This window comes from Portunus trituberculatus, chromosome 14 (genome assembly GCF_017591435.1).
Source record: "Portunus trituberculatus isolate SZX2019 chromosome 14, ASM1759143v1, whole genome shotgun sequence".
NCBI classification, from domain to species: domain Eukaryota; kingdom Metazoa; phylum Arthropoda; class Malacostraca; order Decapoda; family Portunidae; genus Portunus; species Portunus trituberculatus.
The window spans coordinates 10,887,840-10,914,183 of NC_059268.1; the positions used below are offsets into that span (position 1 = coordinate 10,887,840).

Here is a 26,344-nt window from a genome sequence, read left to right on the forward strand (position 1 = left end):
GCGGAATAGGACATGGAGTCAAGGTGCAATATTTAGGTAAGTGTCCCTTTTAATCTTAACGTTCTTTATAATGCATACTGTTGGTTTGGGATATATTTGGGATGCTTCAAGTGTGTTCAGTAGTATTGCAGAGTGTTATGAGTATGTTTATAGTGCATTTTTTGTGTTTTCAGTGCGTTTTAGGTCTTTTAGGTATATTTTACGTACCTTGAGATGTGTTTCAGTATTTGCTTGTTTTGAGTGTGTTTAGGGAGCAATTTGAGGGGTTGTGTGGTGTTCTGAGTGTGTTAATTTTGAGTGTTCTAAGCTGTGTAGGGTGTGTGTTAGGAGTCTTTTGGATGTGTGGGGGTGAATTGGATATATATTAGGTGTTTCTAGTGAGTTTTAGGTGTGTTTGGGGGCATTTGGAGAGGTTTCAAGAGTTTTTGGGTGTACTATTGGCCAATGATTAGTATGAACGAACTTTTTATATATTATTCGAGCAATTTCTTTGAATAATGGATACAAGCCTGCCTACAGTACACATGATTGTATTATACTCTACTTCGTTCATCTGTAGATACTGGCATTTGCAAGGATTCCTAAATAATATTGATGATAGCATTCTTATGAATAAACACTATATAGTATACTATTTGTGATTTGTAACTCATGCGTATCTACCACCTTATTCATGTGGAACTGTTAAAGCGGAATCGGTTCCAAGAATTGGAACCGGTTCCTGTCCAGCTCTAGTGGTCAGATCCTAAGTCAAAACAAACACCGCCAAAATCGTTTCGTTGCAGAACTCCTTGTCACAGACACATCGTGATGCAAGAAAGGATCATTAGGATAATAGGACCACAAGCCTCAAGGTTCTCGTAGCCCTAAGTTACAACAACAACAGCACATCGTGATATGAAGCTATTGTAGTATTCAGTGAACTGTGAACCAGTATTATCACATCAGACAGGAACCAGTGCAGGGTATGGTGCTTCTCGAGTTAGAGGTTCTCAAAGAAAAGGTGAACATGTAGACAGGTTGCTGGGAGGCAAGACTCGGCCAGTCACATAAACTAGAGAACGATATCAGGCGGTGGAATACTCAAACCGAGTGAGGGGAGTCAAAATTTACCTCCTTGTCACATACTAAAATGTTGGATGTGCCATGTAGACTGTTTTGTTATATTAATGGTTGACTAGATACACTAAGTATGACCCTCTCGCTGTCATGATTCACCTTACTTACTCTTACTTACTTACGAAGGTTTACACCACGCACGTGTTTGAGAGAGAGAGAGAGAGAGAGAGAGGCTATTGAAATATAAAAGTAGGTTTCCAGGAAGCAAGTGATTATTGGGAAAATTGGCAGGAAGGGTTAGTTTATGTTACCAGTAGGATGCAGCTTATTACAATAATAGGTCTCCTTTTCTTTTGTAGCCTGACATTCACTTAAAAACAAAAAATCCTGAACATTTCCAGATTTTTCTTTTCACTACAATCACGTATTATTTATTTATTTTTTCTTTTGGAATCAATCTTTTCCAGACTCAGATGACAAAGCAGCAACTGTCAGTGGCAGTCATGCTTGGTTTACAGTTGAAAACTGACTGTTTGATTTGGAAAAGTTTGGGTAAAGGAAATAAAAAATTGCTGTTAAATTTATATATGAGACTGATACACACACACACACACACACACACACACACACACACACGCACATGCACATGCACATACTACCATGAAAAAGAAAATCTTAAATTATTTGTTATATATACAATACAAAGTGCCACAGACTTAACAAATACTTTAACTTCTTTCTTCATAATGACTGTCATGGTTTATTTTGACATTGTAATTTTGTATTTACACAAAATTTCCTATAATACTAGAAATTTGAATTTTGTTATCCCAATATTGTAATATCCTTATAGTATATGGTAACCATTGAGAATTTCATCACAATCTCAAACCCTTATCAGTATTTTGATTTTGTTATTTTTATTTATCTATTTTTTTAATTTTTTTTCTTACTTCCAATTACTTTGCGACATTCAGATGTGCAACAATAACACTGTAAACCATTAATGCCTTTCAGTATTTTACAAGATCACCATACAAATAAAGTTAGTATAGTCATTGACCATTTTGATCAACAAACCTGTTCAAGATGAGTTTGGACACATTCTGGTGTGTGCTTGGTGATGTATTTGCCGAGTAAATATACGTCCGCATTTACATGTAAAACTTGGTTTAGTGGGATGTTTGATTCTTAAATGAGAGTCAATACTTTCAACATCCCGATACTGTTCTTCACAATGAGGGCACTGAAGTGGCTGAGGGTTATCAATTGGTTTAGCTGCATGCGAGTTAAATCCTTTTTCTGGGTCAGACTTTACACCAAGGGATCGGAATTCTGCTTCATGTGAACTAGTTGAAGGTATTGGCTGCTCAAAACTTTGTTCATCAGGTGAGGGAAAACCTAATATAACTTGATTAGTGGCTTCATCATCGTCTTTAGCTTCAGTTTCTGTTGGCTGGGAGCACTGTGACAACTGGGAACACTGTGTTGTCTCTTGGGTGTTGTCTGATGGCTGGGAACACGCTTCAGGCTCGGTACATTGCTTTTTATTTGGATGTTCATCTTTTTCTTCCTCTCCTTCACTTACCACTTCCTGAAAAATATAAATATGGAAGTCTTACCAGTAATTAATGACTACTATAGATTGTAGAATCTCCTGGATATGTAAGATTATATATGAATGAATGTATGAGTATCTGTGTTAGAGTCTGTCTTTTCTAAACTGGCTGCTGGGTCTGGGAGCAGAATGCCTGTTGTCCTATCTTGAGGAAAAAGTAGTCTATCCTCATGATTATTGTATTGATCAACAGAAAAGAAGTATTATACACATAAAATGAATTATATTATCAATAAGCTACAATATATTTAGAAAAACTAAATTGTTCACTTCCTAAGACCAAGACCCAGTGGCCACTTTAAAATAGACAGACTATAGAGCTATTCACTTCTTCTTTAGTAATACAGGGTGTCTTTTGTTTCATGGTTATGTTGGTAGTGGATAGTACTTCCCTTTGATCTTTATTTGACAATCTTTTATCAACTGTATGTATTCCATGTTTTTTTGTAGGTACAGCAATTATGTTTTTATGTCCTAGATTGTGAGTACAAAGCATCAGCTGTTTCTGACCTATGTTGAAAATCTGTTTACAATGAAACTCTTTTACACTGAATATAGTACTTAAATCTGCTCTGTCCATGATATCTCCACTTTAAATTTTATATCTTATCCCTTGCTAAAAACAACTGTAATGATCTGAGGTGTTGTGTCATTTCTGCAATTTTCTTTTTTTCCAGCTTGAATACAACTTTAGTAAATGGGGAAGATAAACTCAAATAGTCTCTCTAAATTAACAAGTCTAAAGCTTTTTTACTGCAACAGATTCTCTCTCTCTCTCTCTCTGCTGTTGCTGCTGCAACATTTCATCTCTTGCTTCTCTTGCTATGTTCTATCATATTATCCATAGCTATAGCTCAAATATTTTCTTTTGTATTTAATATTAAAGTGAAAGGATTTAAATATGTAGTAGTATATATTTCTGACAAATATATGGTTGATATTAAAGAAAATGGCTTTTCTCTGGAGAAAAGCTTACCTCTTTTACACAAGTCATGTCCACATCAATGAAGTCAGCAGGATTTATCATGCTTTCAATTGATTTTGGCCGAGCAGGTGGTGTTGATTGGCTCTGGGATGGAATTTTGATAGGCTTTGATGCTCCTGACACTGGAGGAATGTTGGAGGAGGATGATACAGAGGAGGAAGAATTTGATGAGGAACGAACATTGCCCATTGATAAGGGCTCAGTCTGAGGATTCACTGTGGCAGACGAGTCTGAAGGAGCCAGCCCTGAGACTTGAAGGATCTCTGCTGTTTTCAGAAGGGATGTTAGGTCCTCTGCTGCTACAGTCATCTCTCCCCTGTAGAGAAAAGTCCATACACTGCTGTGTTCACAATGAATGTAACATTTTGTATGATGGCATGCTTCTCTCTGCTCATGCTATGAAATCTTTGATACAGCTATTTGTGTGTCTGACTTGATAAAACTGATAAAAAATATTAATACAAATCAGTCAAGATTAGGAAGCACACATTTTTTCTTTTCTAATTTTTCATTAAATTTTAAAGATTTAAATTAGCTTACTGCAACTTTACATTATTGATCACAATACAGTCCATAAAGAATATAGAAATACATCACTAAAGTATACCAGTTAGTAAGGGACAAAATGAAGATGATGGTTGATGAATATCTTACTTGTATATATAATTGACGATGCTGTAGAGTTCCTCAAAGCGTACATCTCTGGGCATGATGATGATGGGATGTTGGCAGGGGTTGTCTCGCAACACCCCTCGGAAGTATGAACTAACTGCTGACAGCACCGACTGTAACCATAAAAAAAACTTTTACCCCTATGTAGTGCATAGTAAGAGGAGACTAGCCACTAAGATGATAATGATCTCCTTACATATTAAATACGTTGAAGAACAACTAAGTACAGTATACCGTTTCAGTGCTGTACTGCAAAGCAAAAAAAAATTAAGATCTCAGAAAAATGTCCAACCAGGCCAACCTATACTATGTGCGAGGTGTGGTGGAATCGTAACCCTCATAAACACGGCTTGATTACCAACAAACTTTATCACAGTCATGTTCCCTTGATGTTGAGTACATATTTATAAGGAATGTTGCTTCTGCTATCGTTAGTGTAATGACAGTTGCTCCACGTATTGCAGGCTTGGGAACCCAAAACGAGACATAGTACCACAGTCATAGAAGGCGAGTGTTGGGGATGCCATTGCATACTTACACACCACGAATGAGAATGTTCCTGTGCAGGCATGAGCTGAATCTTTAAGTAGCAGAGTCTCTAAGCACCACAATGAGACAGATACTTGTGTTTCCACTGTTGTCGGCTATTAAGGTGATGGCAATTCAAGACTGACTGCATTGCCTTCAAAGTGTGTGTGTGTGTGTGTGTGTGTGTGTGTGTGTGTGTGTGTGTGTGTGTGTGTGTGTGAGAGAGAGAGAGAGAGAGAGAGAGAGAGAGAGAGAGAGAGAGAGAGAGAGAGAGAGAGAGAGAGAGAGAGAGAGAGAGAGAGAGAGAGAGAGAGGGGCAACCAACCATCTATATTTTCCTTTAATTTGCTTAAGATGTTTAAAATTCTTATTTGGTACTTTCCATTGTCTTACTTTCATCTTTTTCTCGCCCAATTGTCTGTACTTTCTTCATTAGTCGTAATACCCACCTTATGTGCCTTAAGGGAGCGGCCTTGTGCAGTGAGCGTCACGTCCATGAAGGACTCGTCACTGGCCAGGGCCTCCAGCACAATTGTCAGGTGGTTGTTATGCCGCAGCTGGTAACTCTCTGCGGAAAGAAATCATAACTCAATCAGTACCACATTTTCAGGTTAATCTTTTTCAATTAGTTTCTTAGTCATCAGCTGGATAGGGAAAAGCTAGTACTATTGCATCCTTCTCAAGATACAATCTATAGTCTATAATAGATACCCTTTTGTCAGAGTAGTACTAGAAATTAAAAGAGACCCAATGCCACACAAATCTTTAACAGTCGCGGTCATAAGTTTGTCCTGTTATGTAGCAATAATGAATTAAGTAGGTGCTTCGTGAGGAGAGTGCGAGGTGCAGGGTCTATGGGGTGTGTGTAGGCATGGGAACCCAACTTGTAATTTGTAACTGTGACTGCACTCACTTGTGTAGTACGTACCTGGCTTGTGTTGCTGGTTAGGCGTGGGTGGTACTGGTGTGGCTTCATCCTGGTCGTTTCCTTCCGAAAGGAAGTGCTCCGGGGACACTGGGATGGGCGCGTCATCGCTGTTGTGGTGGCTGAACTCGCTGCCTGACCGCTCCTCCGTCTGTAGACCTGCAAGATAAGAGCGACGGCTTTTAGAACCAATTAACGTATGTATCCCCGAAATATGTTGTTTGTCCCCATGAGTGGTTGACGAATGGACACAGTTATCAGGTTGTTTGTGGTGTCATATGGAAACTTTAGTTAAGACAACAGATATGAGTGTGTCTTTCTGGGACTGCCACGTGTAGGCTTGATGGCTTGTAGCTTTCCTTATTTAGTTTTTTTTCTGAAGACCCTCTACCCGTTCACACATACCACAAGCCAATATGATGGAAGCCTTCATGTGTGATGAATTAATGATGTTTGTTGGTAAAGATGATGACCTAGAGAAAGAAGTGGCACTAGTGTTGTAAAAGGAGTATTTACGCTTGTTTTTGCATGGTTTGCAGCGACACTTGTATAAAGCGGTAGCCCCTTCAGATAGCACAGATTGCCACGTTTACCTGATTATATTCAAGAAGTTTTAAGAAGTTAAGCAAAGATTACGACACAAGATACTTTTAATGGTTGGCTATCATTATTTCCTCCTCAGCGTGCAGGAAAATTGTAAATCTTTCAAAAATCATGGCAAAACATACGTGATTAGCATGTAATAAGCCTTTGTCTCGTTCAGCATCAAGTTGTTTTCGTGGAGTGAATGTAAATAGTGATTTTTTTTTTTTTATTATGCAAGCTGCTCTAGCGAATTGGCAACACGTAGATGTACCTTAACCAGCGGCATGGTTTTTTTTTTATTCATGTGATACAAGAACTTAAGGTAATCTAATTAGGGTCAACTTTTCAATTGCCGTCATTGATGGTTAAAAGTGTGTGTGTGTGTGTGTGTGTGTGTGTGTGTGTGTGTGTGTGTGTGTGTGTGTGTGTGTGTGTGTGTGTGTGTGTGTGTGTGTGTGTGTGTGTGTGTGTGTGTGTGTGTGTGTGTGAGGAGGAACTAAGTTGGGCAGGACAGGTGAGTCATGACTCATGGCTGAGCGTAGTACAAATTCACGATGCGGAGTTAATAAGGATGAAAACATTGGCTAGCACATTGGTGCGTCCAGGTAAAGGACAACAATGAAGTGAATTACGGTCGGTATGCGAGGAACAAATTTCAAGACACAGTACAAAGTCTGATGTATAAAACATTATGCAATCTTGCGGACACCACCTCCTCGACTAGGTTGTGTTAGTGCAGGTGAAGAATTGTTTCAAATTACGATTACGTTGCAATACAAAAGTATGAAATCACATTCATAAACCCGGAGGAACCAGTGTAGCGGCTTCAAGTGAGGCCAAGCCACATTCTCAGCAGGTAACGTTAGCATGGCGGTCTGGCCCCACACAATGGCGGCACTTCCCTGTTATAACCGCGAAACATTACATTCCATAAGTACTGCATTTATTTTACTAGATATTGTGAGTCACTCGGATGCTACTTCGATGCAAGGTTCTAAGTTCATAGCTCTCTCTCTCTCTCTCTCTCTCTCTCTCTCTCTCTCTCTCTCTCTCTCTCTCTCTCTCTCTCTCTCTCTCTCTCTCTCTCTCGTATTATCTCTACACCCAGAAGATGGTGTCACATCGCCTTGAGTTGGAGGGAGTACTGAAGCATCTGTAAGTCGTTACTCAACACAGCAAAATTGTCACGGTGAACGTCACATATCGATGCAGTCACGGTTCTTGCTGCTCGAGAGTACTACTGTCAATGGTGTACGGTCAGAGATAGCTGTGGGCCTGTCTGATATCTATCTGTTCCCATTCAAAAAAGTTTGCACGATGACATTTCAGAACTCGGGTAAGGCTGAATGGTTTTCGATATAGGCCGTTTTGAGTGCTGAAGCTGTATTTTTTCCTTGCACTTACACCGGTGCTGCCAGATACCTATTAATTCTGGGTGTTGTGAATTCTCAAGTTCAATCAAATAGTCCAGTGCAATATTTACGGTTATTTAAATGCCTCGTGAATTTGGTGTCACTTTTTCATTACTAGTCAAAGGATTAACAGTTGGTGGAGCGACTATTAAAAACCGGTCTGGTGTCAGTAGACAACCAGGTGCCTTTGGCGTGGATGAAACGTAAATGGAGTGCACGACCTCGGACAATCCTAGGTTGGTTGGCACTTGCAATATATGATTCACGTGAGATTTCATCCTGTTTCGGAAATAATATGAGTTTACTGTTCATTCCTGAATAACAATAAAGGGATTATGGTGCTCTGATTTGTGGTAGTACAAAATACGTCTGGAAACAAGGGGTGGTGATGGTAAGGTTAAGTGGCACAGTTGTATTACTTATCATCAGTCTCCCGTTTTGTTGAGTTGAGCACCAAAGATTACCGCACCAGCATTGACTCAGACACCACGCAGTGCTTTCTGTTGCGCCTTTTGTCACCGTCGTAGGGCCTGATGGGTTTATTACAAGGGAGACATGCACAGCGGCATCATCCTCCATCTCGAAGCGATTATTACTCTCGTCACAAAAATGGGGAAATAAAATACAGAAATGGGAAAAAAAAAAAAAAAAAAAACTTCCATTCACCTAAAGAATCACCAGAAAACCGAGAAATAATGCAATGAATGAATATGATGCAGAGAAATGTATAGTTTTAATTAAAATGGTTTGATGTTTGTAGTTCTTGGTAAGCCTAGACGTTTTGATTCCTGCAGAAAGAAGAGAGAGTACAGATGGAGACCTGTTGCTTGGTTGTTCTCACCTCTCAACTTGTTATTTCATCCATGTTTTATCACATGAAGGGATTTTTTTTTTAAATTTAAGGTTTCGTGTTTTCCTTAATTGCATAACAAACATTTCTTGACGCGGATTTACTTCTCTAATAGACAAAATCAGATCAGCACTGTTACGATTCGTGCCTAAGAATCAGCAGGCAAAGCATAATGTTCTTTTTTTCTTTTTCTCTAGGACTCCAGAATAGTAGTACATTTACTGTCTAACTAATTAATTTGAATGTTGACATCAATTTTGGAAATCTGTATTTCTACTCTTTACAGCCTGTGGCACCGGCGGGAAGCTGACTCGGCCACACAGCGTCTGTCTGAAAGAAACCCGCGGAGCACCGTCACTGCCTGTCTCTACCACTGCTAGAGAGGTATATAGGTAAATAACTTCCTTCTTGTTAGTGATCCAAACTGAACTTTGTCACGTTCACTTGGGAGAAATCTTGCTCCTGTTTAACCAAACTTCTTGGTGTTCGTGATCACAAGTCACAAGACACATTCTTTAGTGCATACAATAACGGTATGCTTCTTCTTTTTTTTTTTTTTTTTTTTTTTTTTAGTAGGAGGGGGAACTGGCCAGGGGCAACAAAAATTCGTTACAAAAGAAAGCCCACCGAGGTGCTGGTGGCCAAACCGGATCAAAAGAGTTAGCCAAATATATGTCTAAGTATATTATGCAACACAGCTTTCTTCATTTACGTTTGTGTATGAATTATGCGGCAGTTGGATAGATAATCGGAAGAACCTAAAGGTCTGATGTTGTGTCATTGTTTGTAATAAAAGGTGTCGTGGTGTGATGGATAGTGTAATTGATTTTACGCTTCGTGTGTGGAGTGTAGTACGAACCGAGCAGTGAAGCCAAGGGTGAAAAACGTTGATATTGGAAACGAGTCAGTGCAGCATTTTGATACATTTCGTTGCCCGAGTGGTACAATTAGTGGAGGAGCGGAGCGCACGTGAACTTTACTTGTGTTAGCAGTGGATGGGCAGAGTTGTGGGTTAACTTCCCTATTGGCAGCAAAGTGTGTATTTTCTCTGCATACAGAAAAGTTGGACTACATCACAAACATCACAAGGAAACCGATTTTGTATGGTGGTTGAAGATGATAAAGACTCCACTGTGCTAAAAATGAGTCTGGTAGAGTGATATTAGTGTGGCAGATGGCACTAGTGGAAACTTGCGCCAATACTCTTAAACACTTCTGATGAACATGGGTAACAACTACAAGAGGGAAACATTACAGTTTTAAAGAAAGGGACAATTCTAGAGAGTATACGGGAGAATACTTAGCGGAATGAGGCTTTGAAGGTGAAGGAAACAAAACTGAAGAAGTGTCTGGACAGCCTGTTTTCTAGCCCCGCGTATTGCCTGTGTGAGGGGAGACGGCCGCCGGCACTGGCCACTTAGTGTTGGTGGATGTGCTCGCGTTCGAATATCCGATGTCGATGTTGTGTTACCCGATATAGCGGCACCCACGCCCGGCAGGCCACACCAAACCTTGCCACTCACTATGCACGCCCGCCATACCCCTCACTGACACGGTGTGTGTAATTCACCTCGGTCGCCTGCTGGTTACCCAGCCAGTCTTCCCCATTACGGAGGGAGCTCAGAGCTCATAGACCGATCTTCGGGTTGAGGGAGTGGTGGTTCCCCGCGCGCGCGTGTGTGTGTGTGTGTGTGTGTGTGTGTGTGTGTGTGTGTGTGTGTGTGTGTGTGTGTGTGTGTGTGTGTGATCACAATCTGTCGAAGGGTCATCGTATTACTAAATATCTCTTAAGCAACTTGTGATTCACTCGACTTTTCATTGCGGTTCGGAACAGTTCACAACGCAAATAGTAGTGCCTGCAATATTTAGCTATCTAGAAGGAATAAGGGGATTAAAAAGAACAGACATTGCAATTTCTACCTAGTGCAATGTTTGGAGGTACATGAGAGGATGCCTCAAGGTGGTTAGTAACCATGGAAAGATATGCTAGCTAGCTATTATTTCCAGGTGATTCGGATTTGCGAGTATATGACATTGTATTGTAAGCCACTAATGGGCGGAAGCTGAACAGCGCTTCCAATACACTCTTCAAGTGTGCCTACAGGCGCTATAGGCCTTACCGTAAAAAAAAAAAAAAAAAAAAGTTCGTCAGTCACCGGTATGAAACGGAGGTTAAGTATCAGCAGTGGAGGGAAAAGAATAACATTTACACACATGATTCCAGAAGCATGTATTCACCTGTACACCACACACACACCACACCAACTGCCAACCCACAGCAAGGAATGTCATGGCATCTTTGCAGTTGTAAGGTGACAGGCCGCGGCATGAGCAGGGTGCATGGGTTTTGGGAGGGGTAGAGACTATTGCAAGTGATTTGAGGGGGGAATGTGTACTTCAAACAAACTCTGTGTGTGTGTGTGTGTGTGTGTGTGTGTGTGTGTGTGTGTGTGTGTGTGTGTGTGTGTGTGAGAGAGAGAGAGAGAGAGAGAGAGAGAGAGAGAGAGAGAGAGAGAGAGAGAGAGAGAGAGAGAGAGAGAGAGAGAGAGAGAGAGAGAGAGAGAGTGTCATCGGTTATTCTATAGCCTAATTAACGATTATTTTATGCTTGCAATTGCAACTTATGCTCTCAACAATAAAATGATGTATCAAAACGCGACAGGAGAAGCAAAAAGTTAGCACTGTTTGGTTTCGTTTCGTGGCGATGACTTCATAGGCAATATCACATGACAGGGTGTAGTTACGCTTCACGATGAAAACTCAACAACAAAGTGAATAGTTTTGACTACGTCATTGTTCCAGATGAGTCGCCTAGGATGCGTGGCTGAACATTATTGGATTGAATTAAAAGCATCTTAAATATGAATGTCTTCAGCTTTTGGGTTCACTTATTTAATTGTTATCACTTTTCAGATAGTTCGTTAAATCTTTCCCTTTAGTATAACGTCATCGGCCAGCCTTTACCTTATTACGTGGGAAAGAAAAGAATGTGGATTAAATGTTCTTTACCAATTCTGCACGGGATTCATGAAAATCACAGAGATATTCGGCTGAGCTAACTTTTAACTAGCTCACCTCTCGAAGGTGTGTCTGTGTCCGTGGAAGAGTCGGTGGCCTCAGCCAGGGCGGGGAGCAGCTGCTTCACTAACTTTGTCTCCTCGGGGCTCATCTCGCACAAGTTTACTGGAGGCTCTAGTGCAGAGGCAGCAGTGTGGCCCATCACAGATGAGTAGGAACAGTTGGCTGCGGGATCCTGTACCGAGGCCTGACAAGTGACTGCCGCAGCCTGAGCCGCTGCCGCCATGGAACAGTCTTGCGAGGACATACTCAGGTTGCGGTCCAAGTCACTCCTCATGTCGCCGTGCAGGTAGGGCATTTCACTGGGCTTGTTGAGCATCGCTCTCTTGGAGGGCATGGGCGGAGGGTATAGCAGGCCCGGCGGATAGTGGTGGGTTTGGCTGTGCTGCTGGTACTGCAGAGGTTGGCGGAGGCGGGGTAGGCAGCCGGCGAAGTAAGGGCGTGAGGTGGGGCGAGTGTGGTCCAAGATGTCCTGAAACCTCTCTGGATGGTGGTGCTGGATATGTTTCCTCATGTTGGTGGTGTTGGTGTAGGCACCCACGAAGGAACACAAACGACAGATGTAGTGACAGTTGTCCACCATGCCGAAGTAGCGCCACACCCGCGAGGTGCGCCGCGTGGAGCCGCCCGTCACGATCCCCACGCCCATGCCCACACCCCCGCTCACACCTGCAGCAGGTAGACCGGCGTCCAAGGCGAGGCTGTCTGCTGCCATGGGCGTGTTGGGAGTCACGTTGTTGTTGTTGTTGTTGTTCATGGCGGTTACTTCCTACACGAGGACGTGAAGAGAAGACAAAGATCACTGAGAAGAAACAATCTACTCCGGAAGACGTGCGTGGGCTGGTGTGTGCTGATCGCGGCTGGACTCAGGTCCGCGGTCTCGCTCCAAGAACGAGGCTCTACTTAACCTCAAACGCCCGTACATAGACTCTGCTCGGCACTGACGTCGACACTACCTTCCACAACCCCCCCCGTCTTTTTTCTTACCCTTTTAATAATATGTATCAATGGGAGCTCTCTCTCTCTCTCTCTCTCTCTCTCTCTCTCTCTCTCTCTCTCTCTCTCTCTCTCTCTCAGACAAGTGGTGTCTTTTCTGTCATCTTAATTGTCCTTTCCTCTCCGTTCTATAATCTCCTCTAAAGTCGGGACACACTAAGAGCACGTCACTTGTTGCGCGTTCATCACGCCGAGGAACACTGATCTTACAGGGCAGGTGAAGCTGTCGTATTGTTAGAAATAGGTGGTTTCCGCCACCGCTACTGAGTTATGGGTTAATCTTTCAATGTTGATTACTTTCTTTCCTTTTCTCTTCTTTTTTACTCGCGGATAACTCTGCTTCACTACTGCAAATGGTTCAAGTAAGCTTTTAAGATGTGCACAAAATGTTCATAATCTCCACTGTTAACTAAAAGTAGTTTCAGTTTTCTCACATAGATTTATATTAATTTATCAGTAGCACGAGGGACACAAAAGGAACATTCGCATATGAGGTTGGCACTATTGGCGGACGGGGGGGGGGGAGGGGATTCGGGATTAGTGGCCGGCGATGAGGGGTGGGAGCGGGCCGCGCTGTCAAGAGAGTGTGGTGGGTGGCGCGGTGCGACAGGCGAAGGTGGCGGCGGCGGCAGGCACTGGTGCCTCCAGTACCTCTAGACACACACAATCCTCGCTCCCGTGACCAGCACGTCGCACGCACTGCCACCTCCAGGCAGCACCCAATGAACGAGTCAGTAATGCAGACGCCACTCCTGGCACATCTGGATAGGCGCACATCACCTTAAGACTCCTTGCTGTGGGTGGCGTTTGGGTGTGGGTTGGGGAGGGTTAAGACAAGGCAGGTTATAAAGGTGATGCGGTAGCAACCGGTGTATAGAAGCTAGGTCGCGATGATGAGAGCCATGTGGAGTAGATGTGGACGAGGACGCCTTCGTCAGGAAGTGAGGGAGGGGAGAGGGCGACAGTGGTGCGAGGCCTGCGCAACGGTGACCGTGCCTGTAGCTGTCTTGAGACCCGGCGTTCGGCACCACAGTGGGAGAGCGAGTGAGGCTGGCCTGGCCCGCTGATACTCCAACCCTGATATCTGATATCGACCGATACTGCGCGACCCTTTCACCCGACCACGGATTCGGCTTCACCGGCGTTGCAAAAGAAAGTGTGTTCCACGTCCTCGCACTTCGAAGTATTTGCTGTATTTCTGTCAGTTACTCCTGTGCGACGCTTTGAACATTACTGAAGGGCAAAATTACGGGCGTGTTGGTGAGGCAATGTCCTTCATCAGGATAATCGGACACCTGGGCTGATAAGTGTACACCGGCAACAATTCCAAGTTCCTTGGGAAAGAGAGTCGAGACAGACTGCCAAGAGAGCAGGGAGAACATGTCGATGTTGAACAGAGCCTTCCTCTAAAGTTAATTGTCCTGTAGTAAACACATGACAAATAAACCCTATCGTCATGGGCGGGTTCGAGCCTCCTTGACCGTCGTGCATCGTGTCTTGTGATGGAGATGCCGCATCGTCTGATAACAAAGATAGAGGCATCGATAACGTGGCGGGAGGAACGTGTGTGTGTGTGTGTGTGTGTGTGTGTGTGTGTGTGTGTGTGTGTGTGTGTGTGTGTGTGTGTTCACTCATAACACAATACCAATTAAACTACCGCCATATCTTGCTGAGAAAGGACGTGTAAGGTAGGACAGTCTGAAGGCCGCACGGTTACTTCAACAGGATGGGAGAGGAAGGGAAAAAGGTAAGCTTGGGAGAAAAGGATACTATAAAGCGTCGCTCTTTCTCCTTTCATCTGTCATGGTTCTCATCCATTGGTAAAAGAAAAAAAAAATAACAGTGACATCACTAAGCGATACTGGCATGAAGCGTGCCTCGCGGTATGATGCAAAATTTGAATTTGATATTATGTGTGATCATTTATTAGGTGGCACTTCCCCTCTTTGTTGGATTCCCGATACCAGAATCATTATCAACGCAACGACGAATTAGAACCACACCACAGGTAGTAGTAGTAGTAGTAGTCGTAGTAGTCGTAGTAGTAGTAGTAGTAGTAGTAGTAGTAGGAGGAGGAGGAGGAGGAGGAGGAGGAGGAGGAGGAGGAGGAGGAGGAGGAGGAGGAGGAGGAATACGCATCACTCCGACGTGCACAGAGCAGCGTTGCATAATACCTATGAATGCGCCGTATTATTTGGAGGCTATGCACAAGTTTTATCAAACAATCAATTTCACTATGTAAGAATGAGTAGGGTACAATCGGCCGGCGTCTGAAAACATCGTGTTATCGATGAAGACAATGTCACAATTTAGATAAACACTCATTGAAAAGTTTATCATTGATTACAGTCGCTTTATCACAAAAGCACTTGAGAGAATTGTCGTGGTGAAGTATGCTGATAGTTGTGTGTGGAACCGCCGCTGCCGCAATACTACTTTTTATTTTTTTTATGAAGGTTATAGAAAAGATTGGGCGTCTTTATCCTTCTTGCATGTCCGTTTCTTCGCCTGTTATCAACCTAACATCTCCATTTCTCCATCCAGACTTGTACACGAAAATGACGCGGCCGTAGATGTTCTGTGGCAGTCATTTTTGTCAGTGTTGTTGATCAGGCGCACGGAGGCTGTGTTCTCCTTACGCGATGCGAGGCTCGTGCTGACCTCCGCTAACTTTTGGAGGCAGAAAAATACTAGAAAGTACAATCGTTCCCGCTATCAGCAAGCCTTTTGTTGTACTTGTGGAACGTTAGTAGTATTGACTAGTATCAAATATTTAGCAGTGACACACACACACACACACACACACACACACACACACACACACACACACACACACACACACACACACACATACATACATACATACATACATACATACATACATACATACATACATACATACATACATACATACATACATACATACATACACACACACACACACACACATATATATATATATATATATATATATATATATATATATATATATATATATATATATATATATATATATATATATATATATATATATATATTAAATTTTACGTTTTGGTGTTCCTTGATTTGTTAAATCCAGTCACCAATGCTGTAATTACTATATCAGGCAGCTTCCCAAAACGCGACGCTCATAACATTCAGTCGTTTATTAGCCTCTTCAGTACTGGGACGCATTTCTACCTTGAGCTTTGGATATGTTTAGACGATTTTGTTTACATTAGCAAGGGTCTAAGGAGATCAGGAGATTAATGACCAGAGTATTCACTGTTTCATCCCTCACATAAGTCTCTGAAGCTGTATGAAATCACCAAATATAACCTGAATAATTCTGAATATGCGTCATGGTGCTGAAGTGGTTAAAAGGGGATGATTATACGACACGCACTCCCTCACGTGCGGCGCAAGAGTGATCTGTGGTGACGGATCTCGCCTCAAGGAAATAATATTATAATAGCAATAATAATAATACTCATGAAAATTAACAGATATAGCAGCCTCGCCTTTCCCTAACAACGAGTACCATGCTATCAAAGTTCTCTGCATACTACATTGGGAGCAGCCTCGCCTTACAGCCTGCTAGTTAATATGGATTTTTTTTCCCCCCCTCTGAATTACAGGCTATTTAGTCTGTCTCGATGCGTGTCACAACACTCACCAACGTCTAGTCTGTTGCCCTATGCACTTGATAAATTCAGTACACTCACTATCCCGATGCCTGGTACATGTTAGAGAGAGAGAGAGAGAGAGAGAGAGAGAGAGAGAGAGAGAGAGAGAGAGAGAGAGAGAGAGAGAGAGAGAGAGAGAGAGAGAGAGAGAGAGAGAGAGAGAGATACACAATATTGATCGAAACCGTACAAAAATTTCATCCTTAAGACAAAAACATTCTAGTCACGTTGAATTGAAGCAGCGGTGAGCATGGCATACAAAGCTGCGCCTACAGATACGGCAATGTTTATCAGCTCCGAACTGTCCACGAATCTCTAGTATGAAGCCGTCTCGATCACAAATTAATGTCATATCCAGAAATCATAATCATAACTGCCAGATGCATAGTATTATACATCCTGTAAATTATTTAGTGCTCTCTAAACCTGAAAGAGAATGTGTGTGTGTGTGTGTGTGTGTGTATGCTTACCCACTAGTGAACGGTTCCTGAGAAGGGCGGTGTGATCAGCGTCCTGCTTCATGTCTTCCGGGTGCTTGTTACGGAGGTGCTTGAGCATGCTGGAGGTGGAGTTGGAGTGGCGGTCCCAGTTCATGGTGTGGCCGCACAGGTTGCAGATAGTTCGCCGCCGGGCAGTGCTCTCGAACTCGAAGTAATGCCATACCTTAGAGCGACGGCAGAACATTTTTATCCTTTGCTTTCGTCACTTTAATGGTGAATTATGATTAAAAGTAACCAGCCGTTCAGTCTTTTCTTAGAAGGTTCCAGTCTCCAAGGGCTGCTGTCCTGGATTAGGAGGCAACAATGCAAGTATACCACGATAGTGTAACTAACATATAAATGCACTCACTGGTGAGCTAAGGTGCTCTCAGCTTTACGGACACTTTTTTTTCTGTTCTGTATTCTACAAAAGAATAAAGGCAAACACTTCACCAAGGTCCAGTGTTGTCTTAAGACCGTTATGCTACCACCGTTTGCCGCAAGGGTGACGAAACCCCGGCCTTATCCCTCTCCGATGCGCTAAGCCTTTTTCCTCAAGGGCACGACGTCTTTCAAAGTTTTTCCTGGTCTAAACTGTGAGAACCATTATTTTTATAAGATGTTCAGATACAACATTCAATAGTTGTGTAAAATGCATCCAGGAAATTAAAGATTTGTCATACACAGCTGTTGAGAGTGTTCCGTTAGCTTGGGAGGGAATCCTGCCCTACAACCTTTATTCACGGAACTGTGCAAACTCATAAACTAATAACATTTCTTAATTTTTCGGTGTAGGTTTTGTAGGTGAGCCGTAATGGGTCTGCGCACTACGTGGTGACGCATGTGCGCACAACTTTATTCCTTGGGCCCACCGGCACCACCACGTTCTCTCAGCACTGCGGCCGCTGCTGACTCACCAGAGTATGCTTCCTGTAACTTTCGCGCGCCACATAATCAAGGATATCTCTGTCACTAATAGAAATATTTTGGAAGAACAAAATACCACCATTAGAGGAGGTTGAGAGAGTATTGAACCCCAGTAAATGTTGGAGTTTCAGTCAGGCTTCTAAGCTCTCCCTCCCTTCCCCTTGGGGGCCCCAATCCTGCCGTGGCGACAACCTTACTGTTGCCAAACACCGTTATCATACACAATCGTAATCACTTCCCGGAGAGATTCCACATATATCACCTAACCCAGTACACAAACAGCTTCACTTTACGAGAGTATGAAGTTCACCGTATGTCCAATAAGGAACTAATAAGCTCGTGGCCGGCAGCAGCCGGCTTTCCTGGCTGCGGTACACGGGTCGGAACCAAACTATCGTACTGGACCACCGCCACCGTCACCAACCACCACAGCTGTATGATTTACCACGTAGGGTTTTTTTTTCTCTCATCCTCTACAGTCATCTAAACAGCCCAGACACGCTCTGATGAATTATGTAAAATAATTTTATTAGCTTTTAGTTCGAATTAAATGCGATTAATAATTTCGGAATCAAGACTGGATTAAGAGCTCGGGCCCGAGAACAGACGAAAAATAATGATATTTATTCTCCTGCGATATGGCAACAAGTTATGGTAACACTCCACATGGTTTCGAGAGTCGAGACGAGGCCACAGCCGCACACCCACATGTTTCATACCACGTGATATCTGATTCATCAAACACTTTACAGCACAATGCAGGTTCAGGACGCTGTGGGTCCTTCGGGTAACAGCACTTCCTGGACATCAGCACGATAGTTAAGTCAGTGGTAGTACACAGAGATTCACTATGTGGCTCTCACTGTAACATACAGTACGTATGCCTTGTGAAAGTAATGCCATTGCTATGATGACAACCTTGATGTGTGTGTGTGTGTGTAACTTTTGTTTTAGGTTAGTGAATCATCAATTGCATTTTGTCCTCAGCAATACGCGCTACCGCTGGCATCAAAGGGCAGTGTGCAAGAGGCACCACCGCTTGTCTGGACGTCTGATAATAAACATGGAAGAATATTTTCCCCGAGTGACCGCGGCATGCTGGGCTGCGGGCGGCAGTACACAGTACTCACCCTGGACGGGTGTGTGCCACGTCCACCGCTGGGCGGGCAGAAGGCTGGATGAAGGGGTGGGTGGCTGCGGCTCTTCGCTGCCCCTCTGCTTCTTGAGTTCCTCGCGGTGCTGGGCGAGGATGCGACAGATGGCAGCCTCTTCCCGATTCTGCTGGTGGGGCCGGTGCGAGTGCTGGCGCCCAAGGCCTGAGCTTCTGCCAGCCCCGGAATTGGTGGGGTCGAGAGCAGCAAACTCCACAGGGTGCCTCAGCTCCAAGTGCCGAGCAATATTGGTGGTGTTACCCACGTACTTGATCCTGACGGGACACAGACTGCACTCCACCTCGCTCCGCCTCTCGTCCACAAAGCTGGCCAGCCGCCACACCTTACTCCGCCCAGGCATTTTCCCGCGCGGCGCACTATACAAAAGAACTACTCGGCTTACCAGCACTACCACCACCACCACCTGTACTTATTCCCTGTTACCACCTCGCCTCCGATATTTATTCATTTCATCGATTATTTCTTGTGACACATGTACCACGTGAAAACTTCGAGCATGTGCGTGGTGTGGTGATAGAACACCACGATACAGCCGTCGCGCAGTATTAAGGGGTGGGTTTAGGGCTGGCAGCTGAGATGAAGCAACACGCACACACAGTAAGCGACTCAGTCTCCCACAGCCACCAGGCATCACACACACTGAGCCGCCGCCGCCGCTACCCTCCCTCACCTCACCCACAACTTGATCGCCGCGACGACCAATCATCGCGCACATCCGATTATCGATTTCCTTGCTGGTCGACCAATCAGCAAACGACGCTAGAGATCGATCAGGCCGTCACGCGCAGCTCTGAGATTGATCGTCTGCGCCGTGCGATCAATACAACACAGCGCCCCTTATTTTCTCGTTATTGGAATAATATAGTCATAGATACCTTTGCAAAGAGACAAATCTAAGATACAATACATCCACAGGTGTCACAGTGAGGCATGTGGCGGTTGCTCACGCCTCTGCACCTCCACGGGGAATACCTTGCTACCGATTCCTGTTCCAATATAAAATGATATTATCGACTCGTTTGCTGCTAATTGATTATTCATGAGATATTTCTCACCCGTGTATCTTCAACTAACACAAGGAAAAAGTTGATAGAACACACACACGCACACACTAAAAGCAAAATTATTTACAGAAGGTTACGTATATACGTATGTACTACGTATTGCATTGACAAATACCTCGTGTTAAACACGTGACTAAGGTTTATTTACATTAAGTTATGGACGTAATTGTAGGAGTCTCTCTCTCTCTCTCTCTCTCTCTCTCTCTCTCTCTCTCTCTCTCTCTCTCTCTCTCAGGCATCGGGTAGTTCTGTGGCACTGCTCGTACGCTAGAGAAATCTTGCGAGTTGGGTCCTGATTCACCACAGTTTATTGGTGGGAGAGGAAACTCTGTATAACCTCCTAGCTGTACCACAATAACTCTCTCTCTCTCTCTCTCTCTCTCTCTCTCTCTCTCTCTGTAGTCATGTATGCCTCGTCACCCTTCCTAATGCGTTGTCTCGCTGAGTACAAGATGGCTGATGATGTATACTGGATAAGTGTGTGTGTGTGTGTGTGTGTATGATACAATGAGAGGGCTGATGATTGTATAGCAGCAATAGAGGTGCGACAATAACTTCACCAACATCACCACTACCACAGTCAAAACCACCACTACCACAGTCATCGCCGTCGCCTCAGCCACCGCCGCCGGCACTGCCGCTGCCATCGCCACAACCATCACCATTACGGAGAAAGCCCTCATCATCATGGCTATCATCATCATCATACATAACCCGTAGCAGTACCACCATCATCATCACCATCATCATCACCATCACGAGGAGAGCTCTTGTCATCATGCCCCCACCACCACCACCACCATCTCCTCCTCCAGCACCACCACCATCATCATCATTACCACCAAAACGATGATCATCAGATTCTCGTTACGGGGAACGAATTTCAGAAAATGCTTCAGGAGCCATCATCGGCGTGCAAGACGGTCTATTTTGGCGTCCACACACAGCCAGTCAACAGCCTTCCCGTTCCAGGAGCCTCTCATACCATCTGTCTCCACACACACACACACACACACACACACACACACACACACACACACACACACACACATTTCCTGATGTATGGTAAACAGATTCGGTTAGGTTATCTCAGGTTCAGAAACAGCACAGTTAGTCAAGTCAACTAATAAACCTCGCCTTTACTACTCTACTCTGCCAGGAACTGTTATCTACAATTTTCTGAGTAAGTGCAACGATTTGGTTAGCGACAAGCTTCTTCCGGAAATAAGTTAAGAATAAGTGTCAATTTTGTAGGAAACTACGAGTGAAAGATTGCTGGAGTAGGAACTTAAGATCAATTAAGCTCAAATGAACGTTAAGTGAAAATAGGTAGAGACGAGGTGTATGCAATGACACCATCACCGATTAGGGGAGGCGCCAGAGGGAAGGTCATGACAGCAGAAACACTCAAGAATAATTAGAGAACACTTGGTACTAGAGACTGAGTGAGGGGTGACGGAGGTGAAGAAAGCAAGTGTGTGTAGGTGGTGGAAGTATGAACGTACTCACTCTCTCTATGCGTGTCGTCCAGCCTTGTCTCCGGGTTGGTTGTCGTCTGAGGAAACAAGAATAAAAAAAGGAGTCAGTTAAATCTTTCTTTCTTCAGGGAAACTTGTTGATGTAAAGGTACTACACCATTATTATGAAAATTCTCATTCTCTCTCTCTCTCTCTCTCTCTCTCTCTCTCTCTCTCTCTCTCTCTCTCTCTCTCTCATGACCTCTCCACACCTGCATTTTTTTCTTCTCTGTCATCACACACACACACACACACACACACACACAGGAAGTGAATGACAGATACTCCCTCTTCTTAACACACACACACACACACACACACACACACAGCAGCAGGCGCCACAGTAGTGGCGGTAGCAGCGGCGGCGGCGGCAGCGTCCGTGGGTGGAGCACCGCACCTCCCGTATTGCTGCTTTTGTTCCTTGAGCCACACCACGAGTTTCTTCGAGGCGGCGGCATCGACCGACGACCCGAGAGGGAGGGGGGGACACTGCCGGTCCGCGGTGCGCGGAAAATGCAAAACTGGCATCTCGATCCACACCAACCTCAGTAATCATCTCTAATGATAATTACTTTAATGACGGATGATGATAATGATGATGGAATTATTCTGATGGAGACGGATGATAGCAGCTACGAAGGCGCCTGCTTGCTGCCTGCTGTTGGCTGACTGGCTGGCTGGCTGTCTGTTCCTTTGGCCGCTCTCAGACAGCTGCCTGCTTCTAGTATCGCGTGTGTGTGTGTGTGTGTGTGTGTGTGTGTGTGTGTGTGTGTGTGTCTGTATGTAAAAGTACACTGACACTAGCACTGTCACGCCAGGATGTTGAACTGCTTACGTATTACTTGCATACATACTGACGTGACTACTTCCACATCTACGCTGTTACGTCATATGAGGAACAATTATTTTTTACCTGAGCCTCCCTCGCCACACACACACACACACACACACACACACACACACACACACGTAGCTGTTTACGCAGTGGCGATTGGCAAAAAGCTAGTTATGCACACACAACCTACACCCACGGCTACACTTTGTCGCTCAAGCAATAACAATGATGCGATAATGAGAAATATGGTGCGTAGTTTATTAACACTTGTTATGTTAACACTTGTTCAGATAACACACACTTGTCTCTCTCTCTCTCTCTCTCTCTCTCTCTCTCTCTCTCTCTCTCTCTCTATCACACGTAAAGGGTTATCAAGTCCTGTGGTTTGGAGATGAAACGCCCCAACACGCCGTGCCATACCGCATACCACTTGACAGACACATACCGACTCTACACACAAAATAGTAGACACCTCAGCACTCACCAATAACCACATCGCACCCACCACACCGCGCACTCTGCCTCTAATCACATACCACACTTCAATGACATGACTGTACCCGATCTCACACTTGGGTATCGATTCCTGGCTCAAACATTCACTCCACACACTCCATATATTGAGAGAAAGTGGAGAAGGGAGAGGACATTTCCTACTCCCTGTCCTTACCACCGCCGCTACCTGTACCTCCGCCACCACTGCCACTCGTCACCGCCACCATTAGAGGATTTGGCAGGGTGGGAGATAGGGAGGAGAGGTCTAAATGAGCCCTTCTTACTGCCGCTGGGCGATGGGGCTTAGAAATGAGCTGCCGCCGCACACCTGAGCCGCCGTGTGTGTGTGTGTGTGTGTGTGTGTGTGTGTGTGTGTTGACATTGACGTGAGTGTAGCCCTTCGTTACGTTATCATCAGCTCATCACATCATTCCCTTCTCCTCCTCCTCCTTTCTTCATCTACTCGTCACTCATCTTGTGCATCGTGTAATCATACTTGCGATATGGTTGTTATAATCTTGCCGATCGATATTATTATTATTATTATTATCATCGTCATCATATACAACAGGCCTAATCTTCCCATGTCACCATAACTTATCATCATTACCACTATCACCCAAGGGAGAGGAAGAATGAAAGAAAAGAGGAAAAGAAAAAAAAATACCGTATGCCCGGCTATGGAGGGAGGAAGACTTGAGAGAGAGAGAGAGAGAGAGAGAGAGAGAGAGAGAGAGAGAGAGAGAGAGAGAAAGGAAGTGGAGGAAGGGGTAGGAGAGAGAAGAGGAAGGAAGGGAGGGGAAGAGAGATAGTCAACAAAGGGAGTGGAAAATCCTGCCATGAACCTTGAACCGTAATGATGATGATGATGATGATGATGATGATGATGATGATGATGATGGTAGTCTGGGGAGGGAAGGAGGACGAAACATGGCAAGAATTTTTTTTGTGTGTCCTTGATGATGATCGATGGTAATTAAGAAAATAATAAAATAATTACAATAATCACTATAATGATGAAGGGGGACTAATGGCAGGGTCGGCTTGGGGGAAGGGACGAGAAGAGGCGGGAAGGCAAGGCTGGAGAGCGGCCGGGGGAGGACTGGAGGGAGGGGCGGCAGGAGGCAAAGGAGGGAGCGCGCCGCCTGCAGGAGGGAGGCAGAAAGCTAAAAGTAGTAAGAACTTCGCTAGTCTAATCTTCACCGGAGATCCTCGACAGCTGCCGCCTCGAACACGCTGTATGAATAAATTAGAGTAAAAGTGATCCATGCACGTCAGCGGAAAGTGTAGGACAGTGATCGGGAAGGATACGAAGGGAGTAAGACAAGGATGGGCAAAGTAATGGGGAGGGAGTGTTGCTGCCTCGAGATAGGAGTGGGAGTGGTGGTTGATGGATACCGGCTGGAGGGTTGCAGCGTGGTGTTGGCGGTGATGGTGAAGGGCAGCGTGTACTTAAGTATTCATATTCACCGTATCTCCTCCTCTGACAGGCTATATGTAGAAAGAGATAAGATAAACAAACAGTACTGAATGGAGCGCCAGTCCTCTCACGCATCACCTGTCAAGGCCTCGCCGCGTCGCGCCACACGCACCACGTAGTACTCACAACTCTAGACAGAAACCCACCTTCATGAAGGGCCTCACTGGCGTGTCCCGGACGTGTGGCATGTGAGGGGAGAGACCCAGCGCACCCAGCCACCCCTGGTGATGTCCTGGGGACGTCTGCGTGCGTGGTTGGTACTGGTGCTGGGGGAAGCCGTGCAGAGGTGGCGGCCGGTTGTACGTGGGCGTGGAGGTGGTGATGGGGATGTAGGGTTGTGGGCGGCCCAAGAAAGTATGCAAGGGTTCCCAATATTCCCACTGAGGGCTGCTGATCTCCCCCGCCAGCAGCTGGCGGCGGGTGCGATTATACAACGCTTTCAAGTTGTTGAGGCGTTGTCGGGCTTCGTCGCCCGAGACATCCTTGCGACGAGTTAGGGCAGCGGCGAGGGAAGCCCAGATGGCTCGATGGTTCTTCTTTTCGCTACTAAACTTTGCCTGCCATTCATCGCTCGTGTACAGCGAGATTAACTCCAGCGTCTCTTCGTAGGTCCAGTTTCGAGATCGACCTCGCTCCATCCCTAATCCCTCTCCAAGTTCTCCCCAGCCTCCCCAGCTGACCCCACCTCCACCATCCATGTTCAGTAGGGCCTGTGGCAGGGTAGGTGCCCTCGGGGGTCCTCCCACGCCACTCATGAGGCTGCTCACAGTGGTCGGAGTGGAAGGCACCGAACGAGGCACGCCCGAGGGTGACAGCGAGGCTGTGTTGTCCGCGGTCATCGGGTTGTGCATGCTCATGTTGATGTTAGAGGCTGCCACGTTGTGCCCCATGCCCGCCCCCGCCACCAGGCCCGCCAGGCCCAGGAGCTGGTGTGGGGGAAGTTGAGGGGGACCCGCCAGTTGGGGCATCTCGCTACCCACGTTCCCTCGCTCAGTGTTCATGTTTGTTCGCACTTGGTAAAGTAACTCAACAGCACAGACAGTTAGTCACAGCACACACTGCCTTCCACACACTCCCGCACACCTTCACTACAACATTTGGACGCGGCCGCCGCTCTAGTCTGGAGAGAACGCGGGCGCAGCTTCAAAACATTTGCGTTAACTGCTGTGCGCATGCGCTGCTGGGCCTTCAGAGCGTCACGAGGGTCGTATCCCTCTGATAAAACTCACAACATCCGCCCCTATGGAAGCCATTATCATTTGATGATCGTCAAGTCAGCGCGACCCCGATATAAGCCCCCCGCACCCCGCCATCAGCCGCCTGATCATCATCATCACCATTATCATCATCATTACGCGGGCCGCGCCGGACCCAAACGAGCGCCGGTAATGATGATGATCATCATTACCTTGATGACACGCCAGGAAATGACGATGGTAATGGCAGGGCCTAATGATAGTTTGTGTGTGGAGGTAATATTACGGAATATAAAATATAAGGACTTCGATAACCCAACCTGAATACTCCATCAGAGTGTTGACCTCGATAGCACACACTGCTTCCTCGCCGTAGCCTCATGTCCCTCCCATCCATCACCGCCCCTACACTATACCCCAGCCACCGCACAACTTACAATAATCCACCCCCTTTTCACTCGCATTACCACGTTTCCCTTCCCACTCCCTCACACTCACTCCTACATTTCCTCTCTCCTCGTCTTCTCTATTTCGACCCCGCAACACCCTGCCCTCGCGCCGCTGCCGACGACTTTGAGCGCCTCCTGCACCCCGCACTCCCTTCTGGCTTTCTTTGTACCGCTATCTCTTCACTACTATTATTACTTTTTTTTATACTTGATAATAGTAATTTAAGTAATTTACTTCTCTCTCTCTCTCTCTCTCTCTCTCTCTCTCTCTCTCTCTCTCTCTCTCTCTCTCTCTCTCTCTCTCTCTCATACACAAGAGCGTTTGTGTCGCTTTTTTTTTTCTTACTCACTGCCTAA

At 45.1% G+C, this 26,344-nt stretch overlaps 2 protein-coding genes across 5 annotated transcripts; both read right to left on the minus strand.

Moving 5' to 3' along the window:
• Positions 1-1,309: 1,309 nt before the first annotated feature.
• LOC123503539 (zinc finger and BTB domain-containing protein 14-like) lies at positions 1,310-25,467 on the minus strand. 2 transcript variants are annotated; one of them, XM_045253386.1, is made up of 7 exons: positions 24,489-25,467; positions 21,525-21,570; positions 5,791-5,946; positions 5,312-5,430; positions 4,317-4,447; positions 3,654-3,978; positions 1,310-2,653 (listed from the first exon to the last, which is right to left on the minus strand). In XM_045253386.1, the coding sequence occupies exons 1-7, from the start codon at positions 25,341-25,343 to the stop codon at positions 2,144-2,146; spliced, it is 2,142 nt and encodes a 713-aa protein (XP_045109321.1). In that variant the 5' UTR covers positions 25,344-25,467; the 3' UTR covers positions 1,310-2,143. The 2 variants fall into 2 exon arrangements, with proteins under 2 accessions (XP_045109321.1, XP_045109322.1); XM_045253387.1 differs by lacking the exons at positions 21,525-21,570; positions 24,489-25,467 and adding an exon at positions 11,710-13,922.
• On the minus strand, positions 17,047-19,577 carry LOC123503540 (E3 SUMO-protein ligase ZBED1-like). 3 transcript variants are annotated; one of them, XM_045253389.1, is made up of 2 exons: positions 18,910-19,577; positions 17,047-17,158 (listed from the first exon to the last, which is right to left on the minus strand). In XM_045253389.1, exons 1-2 carry the CDS (start codon positions 19,289-19,291, stop codon positions 17,127-17,129), a joined length of 414 nt encoding a protein of 137 aa, XP_045109324.1. In that variant the 5' UTR covers positions 19,292-19,577; the 3' UTR covers positions 17,047-17,126. The 3 variants fall into 3 exon arrangements, with proteins under 3 accessions (XP_045109324.1, XP_045109323.1, XP_045109325.1); XM_045253388.1 differs by having other exon boundaries at positions 17,130-17,276; positions 18,910-19,315; XM_045253390.1 differs by having other exon boundaries at positions 17,130-17,446; positions 18,910-19,315.
• Positions 25,468-26,344: the final 877 nt, after the last annotated feature.

Bases quoted from the DNA above. Each gene is read 5' to 3' on its own strand.
- LOC123503540 (XM_045253388.1), bottom strand. From the start codon at position 19,291: ATGCCTGGGCGGAGTAAGGTGTGGCGGCTGGCCAGCTTTGTGGACGAG. The intron at 17,277-18,909 runs GTGAGTACTGTG...ATTCTTTTGTAG, and splicing joins GTGGCACACACCCGTCCAGG to AATACAGAACAGAAAAAAAA.
- LOC123503539 (XM_045253386.1), bottom strand. From the start codon at position 25,343: ATGAACACTGAGCGAGGGAACGTGGGTAGCGAGATGCCCCAACTGGCG. The intron at 4,448-5,311 runs GTGGGTATTACG...TTATGGTTACAG, and splicing joins GCTCCCTTAAGGCACATAAG to TCGGTGCTGTCAGCAGTTAG. The intron at 2,654-3,653 runs GTAAGCTTTTCT...TATATTTTTCAG, and splicing joins ACATGACTTGTGTAAAAGAG to GAAGTGGTAAGTGAAGGAGA.